The sequence below is a fragment of the Rhagoletis pomonella genome, unplaced genomic scaffold, assembly GCF_013731165.1.
Source record: "Rhagoletis pomonella isolate Grant_MI unplaced genomic scaffold, Rhpom_1.0 Rhpom_scaffold_00998, whole genome shotgun sequence".
NCBI lineage: Eukaryota > Metazoa > Arthropoda > Insecta > Diptera > Tephritidae > Rhagoletis > Rhagoletis pomonella.
The window spans coordinates 1-7,855 of record NW_023459552.1 but is presented as its reverse complement, the minus strand read 5'-3'; the positions used below and the strand labels follow the sequence as shown (position 1 = coordinate 7,855).

General features: G+C 33.9%; 1 protein-coding gene across 1 annotated transcript in view; it reads left to right on the top strand.

Moving 5' to 3' along the window:
• The window catches only part of LOC118751788 (zwei Ig domain protein zig-8-like), a gene marked incomplete at its 3' end in the record, with an annotated part of 32,396 nt that extends 26,577 nt beyond the window's left edge, over nucleotides 1-5,819 (top strand). Inside the window, exons 2-3 of the mRNA XM_036486604.1 lie at nucleotides 5,209-5,286; nucleotides 5,687-5,819. Coding sequence (XP_036342497.1) covers nucleotides 5,209-5,286; nucleotides 5,687-5,819 — 211 coding nt within the window. The remainder of the gene's footprint in view (nucleotides 1-5,208; nucleotides 5,287-5,686) is intronic.
• Nucleotides 5,820-7,855: the final 2,036 nt, after the last annotated feature.

Below are 7,855 nucleotides of genomic sequence, written 5' to 3'. Positions count from 1 at the left end.
TTGCTGCTTTTCTTATTTGGTACCTGATTTGAGTACCAAACATCGTTTGCTGGCTGCGTTTATCATAATTAAAACTTTCCGTTCTTCTATATATTTAAGTGTAAAGAATTTGTTTGTCGTGTATTGTGGTCACCATTCACATTATTCTATAGAACTTTAGAGCTATTATTTTGATTGTGGTACAAAGGAAAAATTTCAAAAGGCTCAAAGGCTGTGTTTGATAGCAAAGATAAACTGCGTTAAAAGGCAAAGTACTTTTCGGTAGCTCAGGAGCTTAATACTATCAGACAAAAAAAAAATAATAATAAATATTTAGACCTGAAGAAATTATAGCTAACTTTTTTCGGCACCCGTAAACCCTCTGACATACACAGTTTAATATGCAAACGAAATGTGTGGCAAAAGTTTAAGCAACTTTTTCGTGTAAAACAAAACAAAAATCAAAATAAGAATAAGTAAGAAAGCAAAAAAAAAAGCATAGGGTTGCGTCAGGCTTGACTTTTTTTGCGCTACATTCGCCGCTCTCCACTGGCACTGTTGCAGCCGCAGTTTTTCGTTGTCACCATCACAATTGAGCTGCAAGGCCTACATAAACACTTTCTATATGTGTATGTATGTACATTAGGCATATGACTTGTTTTAATTAATTATACTTATGAGGAGAGGATGAGGAATGATGATAAACTAATTAAACTTGATAAAAAAAAAGTTCCCGCGGGGAACACGGAGGAAAAAGTGTGTACAGAAAAAACAACATGCATATACCTACGTACAGCAAATCTTAGCCCCGCGGACGTTACGTTCGGAAGTGTCTATTAATATTTTTTGGGCAAAAAATTTGGATTTAAAAAAATTGTGTGTTTAAAAGGGAAGGTTTAAAGCGGTACTCTCGAGAGATCAAAAATATTAGTTTGCATTAATTTGTATTTGCCCTTGAAATTTGTATTTGGACGTTACTGAAAATCAAGCGATGCAGATTACAGTTGAAATTTTGTGTTCTTGGGTGTCAAATTGTAGGGCTTGACCTGTAGATGTGCGATAAAGTTTTTTTTTTAAGGGTTGCCACCTGTTACAATTAAAATTTAATTCCAATTATTTAATAAGTTAAATGAATTAGAGCATAAATCGAAATGAAAAGGCTTAAATGGCTGGCATAAATATATTAACATATCATATATATATAAATTTTGCATAATATAATTAAATTCGACTTTGCAAACAAGTGACGACCCGCTTTAAAATATTTTCAAGCTAAGCCCTACTTAAACCGCGAGTGGTTAAAAGCTATTATTCTTCGTCCGGTTCTAGCAACTCCCGACTTGCAGTGTTTTCGCGAAGTATCCTCTGGCTAGCAGTTGAGCACCTATTCAGAAGCAGTTGAGCACCTAATCTGAGAAGTCACACGCCCAGTAGAGGGTTGTGTGCTAGTCTCCGGACCCAGTCTCGGATGAGAACCTGTCCTTTTGATAACATTTCGCTCATTTGCACCCACGCCTTCACACGAAAGAGAAAGGTGAGGCCTCCAAGGATCCCCTCTATGACCGACTAGACCGCACGTACGAACGCTGACCCCGTCGCGATATCAAAATCGTGCTTGGTGATCTTGGTACATCCGTCGGAAAATTAAGCCTTACCACGAAATTTCCGATAATGCACCGAGACTGATCAACTTATTTACTGTATTTGCAAGAAAATCTTCCGAGTCCAACATTTCGACATCCTTCAGTTTGGGCACCTGCTCTTCCCTGTTTATGTATTTTTTGGCTATGTGATCTATGGTTATGGTGATGTGCCTACGCTTGACTAAATTTTTTATTTATAGGGAAATTTCGGTAAAATTTTTGGTGGATAAATTACCAAAATTAATACTATTCAGAGCTATGCTTTAGGAAGTAAGAGGGGCAACTCAGAACTACGTAGCACTATGCCATGTTTGAAAAACAAAAAATGCGAGTGTTTGGATATCAGGCATTTCTTCCGTTTTCGATTGACTGTTTTTCGGATATGCCAATACATATATTTAAAATTCTAAGTCATAATTCGGTTGACATAGAATTTTCTATATACACTGCCGGCAAAAAGGATTGGCACAGCTGCTTTTTTACAATATCTGCAACAACTTTTATTTTTATATTTTTTGGAGAATTTTTTATAAAAATATAGTTCATTCCACAACAAAAAACAAAAAAATATAATTTATAAGCTTTGTGCAAAACTTCAGCAAATTTTCATGCAAATTTTCAACTTTTTAATCAAAAGTTTTAGAATTTTTTTGAGTACGCAGATTTGTAGCTCAATCAATTTTATTGAAATAAAGTAGAAATTCTAAGTAGCTACGAATTACCTTTGATTTTTGTATTTTTTTTAAGCAGTCTCTTCCATAAAAAAAAAATCGAAAACACTTTATATGAAAAAAAATGCGAAACCCCCTTAACCAAAGAAATTTCAAAAATCGATGCTTCATACCCAAACTGCATACCCAAGAAAATTCTAAAAGATCTGATTAAAAAGTTGAAAATTTGCATGAAAATTTATTGAATTTTCGAGAGTTTTGCCCAAAGTTTAGAAATTATATTTTTGCGTTTTTGTTGTATAATGAAACATATCATTTAAAAAAAATAGCGCAAAAATATTAGAATAGAAAGTTGTGCATATATATTGTGCAAAATTCGCTGTGTCAATACTTTTTGCCGGCAGTGTACATTTGTACGAGTAAATGATTTTTTTGGTTACAGATTTTTTTCCTCAATGATCCCTGCTGGAAGTTTTTTTACGAATTTCTTACTAAATCGCAACTTCTCATTATGGGTATATTTAATTTTAGAAAAGTCATATGCCTAATATACATATGTAAGGATTAACACATTTTCAGTTATGTTTTTATTTTCATTGAAAATGTTTTCAGCTTTCTGTTTTTTGTACTTTTCATTTATTTACTTGTTTGTTTTCTTTTGACACTTGAAGGGTTGGTTCGAGTCCCTTTTGTTTTGTAGTTTTTGTACACACCGTTATTAGGGTTGCTTTTTTCCTACCGACTGCGCTCAGCTGTTCAGTGTTTTCTCATTGTGTGTCTTCATTTGCGTTGATAATGCTGTTGTTATTTTTGCTTCACTCGCAATCTTGTTTCATTATTTGTCAGTGGAGCGAAAATCCTCTCAACCTTCTACTGAAGCAGGCCTACCGCCGCCGAGGTAGCAAAAAAAACATAAAAACTTTTGAATGACAGCAAAAACAAAAGAAAGAAAAGAGTTGTTGATGTCAGTACGCGGCTTTGACACTTGAAACTGTCGAAGTGCAGAGCGAAATTGTGGCCTAAAAGTTTAAACGTATTTACAATGCTTTAATTGTATTTAATGTGTGTGTCTACAACTTTGTTGCCGAATCTCGGGTTTTTTTTTTTTTATAGTCGCTTGGGGCCGATAATGTCGCAGAATGCTGTGTAAACTTGAACGAGTGTCTCCTAAATTATGTAACAAAGATTTGTTGGTAATTTCTTTTGCATCGCTTAGTTGACCTTAGGCATTAAAATTTGGCGAAGTGATTAATAACATTGTTGTTGATATTAAAATTGACGCAATACTTTTTCACGACCTCAATACGGATTCGAGTAAATAATAACGTCGCTTTGCTTGTTTTTGACAAAAGTTGAGTGAAAGGTCAAAGGTTTTTTCGCTGGTGATGAAAAGCTGAGCTTAAGAAAGTTTTGCACTTTGACAATAACACTTTAATGACAATTTGCACATTTATGCTTAGAAAAGTTTTCGGGTCCCTTTGCGCCTAATTCGTGTCAACGAATGCGACTGCCTTTGAATAATAATGAAAAATACGATTTTAGTTATAAAATGTATATGGAATAAGGAATTTACATGATTCAACTTTCATAGGCGATCAGTTGAACCAAAAGTTGAACGAAAGTAGGCAGCCGGCCAACTTCATTGAAAGCGATTAGTGGAAAGGCCGTTTACACCAGGCGATTGTTGCTTTCAACTAAAAATCGCCTGAAAAATCGCCTCAAGTAAATTCCCTATAAGTATTTTCCCTATAAAGAAGTGGAAAGGAAAATATACATAGATACATATAACTGTACTTATGTACATATGTATATAAAAACGAAGAGTCACATCTTAGTTGGTACATGAAAATGTAAGCTCTCGGATTTAGGAACTTATTACGCCTGTAAGTATGTATATGGTGACCGCTGTAGCCCATTTCTGAGAGATGCATACGGTCATTCGGTAGATCGAGAGTTAAAATACTAGGAATTTGGGACGCCTGTTTAGCGGCTATGCTTTCTACTTGTAGCGTGTTGTAAGGCGTCGCTATCTGCTGTCTGCATTTCTTCCGATGCAAATACGGCGTCGCTCGAGGACGTTTGTCTCCAGGGCTTCAATGTTACGCTGCTGAGCTCAGCCTATAAACTAAAGCAGCTGACACTGGCGATCGAGTTCTTGTCAAATACAACATCCGCACACGCTGCAGGCTTGTCTGCGTTCCTTGTCGCATTTTTTCTTTGCGCACATGGGTGGACATTAAGCCGTATCACTATATATGAATGAAAAAAAAAAAACGTAAGTGCGCCTAGGCCACACTGGAGACGTGAAAATTGTGTTACATCGATAAAAATACCGATTGCAAAACCGCTAAAATTATCGATACCCAAATCGATATTTCCGTCTGAAATTTGCGTTCACTTTGCCAATTTACTCCCAAGCAAACCAACTCCCAAGCAAGGAATTTCACTTCAAAAAGGTTTAGCCTTCGTCAGTTTTATTTGAACACCTATGTCGGGAAAAAGATTTGGGTGCAACAAATTTTTTTAGGGAACCGCTAAGAACAACTAATTCGCGTTTTTTTTGCTATAACTACTTATTGGATGGCCGATTTTTTAAAACTTTTATCTCGCCGAAAAGGTCTCGCGCAGGAGTGTAATTGGTCATTAAAAGGGTTTGGCCTTAAAAACTGTTTTGATTTATACCTTCAGTAATTTTCTCAGCATGCAACATACTTTTACAAAAAATAAATTTAAAATAAAAGTAAAATGTATCCTAAAAACATTCACATTTATTAACAAAAATCACCATTGACTAAGCACTGATTGCTAGTGTTTTTTGCCAGTCTATCGATTGCTTATAAGCTGCTTATTATTTATTTAGCATACTTTGCATTTTTGAGTAATTTACAAGTTTTGCATAATTTAATTTTTTGCAGGTGTCTTGGATAAGGAAGCGGGATTTACACATACTGACCGCCGGTTCGACGACATATACATCAGATCAGCGATTTCAAGTAAGTTTGTTTTACAATGCTAAATACATTTAATATACATGCAAATCTTTTCTGAAGATATAACGATTTGATATCGCTGCGATTTGCAAATCTTTTTTCGATATTTGTAATTAAACTAATAAATGTTTCAATTGAAAACTGCTAAAAGATTATTATTTACGTCCCATCAACCGGTTAAGTGCGAAATTGTTTCCTTTTTTTTAAGAGATCTTCAAAAAATATCCTGTATATTCGTTATATTTTATTTTATGAAAATAACAAGTAATTTTTAAGTAAATAAGTAAATAAAAATAATAATCTGACGAATTGATAACCTCCTCCTTTTTTGAAATCGGTTAAAAAGAGTTGCTGAAAATTTTAATTTGTTCCTATAAAAATGTAACTTTGTTTGTTTTCTTAGGTAATACGCCCGGAAAATTCGGGTAACTGGACATTGCAAATAAAATATCCACAACCGCGGGATTCGGGCATTTACGAATGCCAAATCAATACAGAACCAAAGATGTCTCTCTCATACACTTTCAGTGTAATTGGTAAGTAAAGTTTCCAACATTAAAGTTTACTTCAGCCAAAAAACAAGAAATTGTAAATTAAAAAGTAAGTGCCTGATTAAAATTTACAAATTTATCTTAATCCACATGTTGGATTGTATAAAAATACTTTGTATGTAAGGAACATCACATTGCTGTGCGAGTTTTTCTCACGGTTGGTGGTAGATCTTCTACTATGTAGTAATCATTGGGATGCACCTTCGTCACCTGATACGGACCCTTATATGCTGGCTGCAATTTGCGTGACGTACCTGTGGTAGAAGGTACATTATCGATTAAAACTAATTCGCCTATTTTATATGGCCGTGGCGTTCGATTTAAAAAAAAAAAAACTCATTCACGTCCCTTTTTTTTAATATCAAAACACGTTAATTCAACTTTGCAAAACAAATAAAAAGGATGAAAAAATACATTTCCAATTTTCCTCGGAAGTATAAATAAGTATAGTTTTGACTGAGTTACCCAAGTTTATCTTAAACTTATCTTAAAAAAATTATAAAAAAGCAGCATCAAAGATCTCATTATCATGATTCCGTTGAAAAAAAAATTGATTTTTACGCAGATTTTTAAAACTTAAACTGTTTTGTGATCTGAGAGGGTTTTTTTTAATTCTTTATTTTTATTTATAAAAAACTCAATTTTTGGAGGTATTTTCAAATCGGTCCAGCTCAAGTAAATCTTAATATTTTTGCGAAAAATTTTGGTGGACGCTTTCAAATATAATAAATTTTGTAATAAACCACAACGGTGTTTGGTAATGCAGTCTGAGGTACGTATGTTATTTAAATATAATTTTTCCTCAAAATTTCTGAAAGTAAAGTTTACTTAAATCCACTTTTAACAACGGAAAACGAAATTCGTATGTAGTTCCCTTATGCAACTTCTAGAGCTTATAAGCTGATTTAGCAAAAAGTTGTTAAATGTTCATGATTTTGGCAAAGAATGATTACTAAATTGAATTTTCACGACTTTTATGCCGAATGAATGTCTGTACATATATACACACATATAGTACATGCATATGTACATCTGTTTATGTATGAAACTATGCATGTGTGTAGATTTACAGTAACATATGTATGTATGTATTTAAATTTATATATATGTATACTTATGTATATATAGATCATATCATTATATAAATAGGCAATCATGTTTCCTTTACACCCCTTTTACGGCTAAACTATACTTCTAAGGTATAAACAATTATATATCATTAGAAAGGTATTTTGATGCTGATGTGCAGGCAATTTTTAAAATTTCAAATCAGTTTAAAATAGAGCGAAAAAATCAATTCAAAAGTCACACCAATACCAATGCCATACATGTACATGGTTGGGGCGGAAATGCCCCCTAAATGTATGCTTTAATATTGATAGCGAATTAAAGAAACGTGCTAAGCAGCAGTTTAGGAATAAGATGTATGTATGTATGTACATGAATAGATTAGAATCAAACAAGGAAGAAGGTAAAGTTGAGTATGGGGAAGAAGAAAGTGATAAATACAGAAATTAAAATAAAAGTAAAGAAACCTAGATATAAAGACAAAGAGGAAGGAAAATTTAAATACCTAACCTAATAACAATGGTGGGGGTGAATATGTAAATGAAGAAAAGAATGGACATATTTAGATCAGGATAAAGGAAAATATAAAGATGAAGACCAAGACGACGAAGATGAAGATGAAGATGAAGATGAAGATGAAGATGAAAATGAAGATGAAGATGAAGACGAAGATGAAGATGAAGATGAAGATGAAGATGAAGATGAAGATGAAGATGAAGATGAAGATGAAGATGAAGATGAAGATGAAGATGAAACACACCACAACTTAACCCCCACACCGTAATTCACCACACTTCAACACTCTCACCACACCTCAACTCACCACACCTAAATTCACCACACCTTAATTCACCACATCTCAACTCACCACACGTTAACTCCCCACACCTAAATCCACCACACCGTAATTCACCACACCTCAACTTTCTCACCACACCTTAACTCACCATACC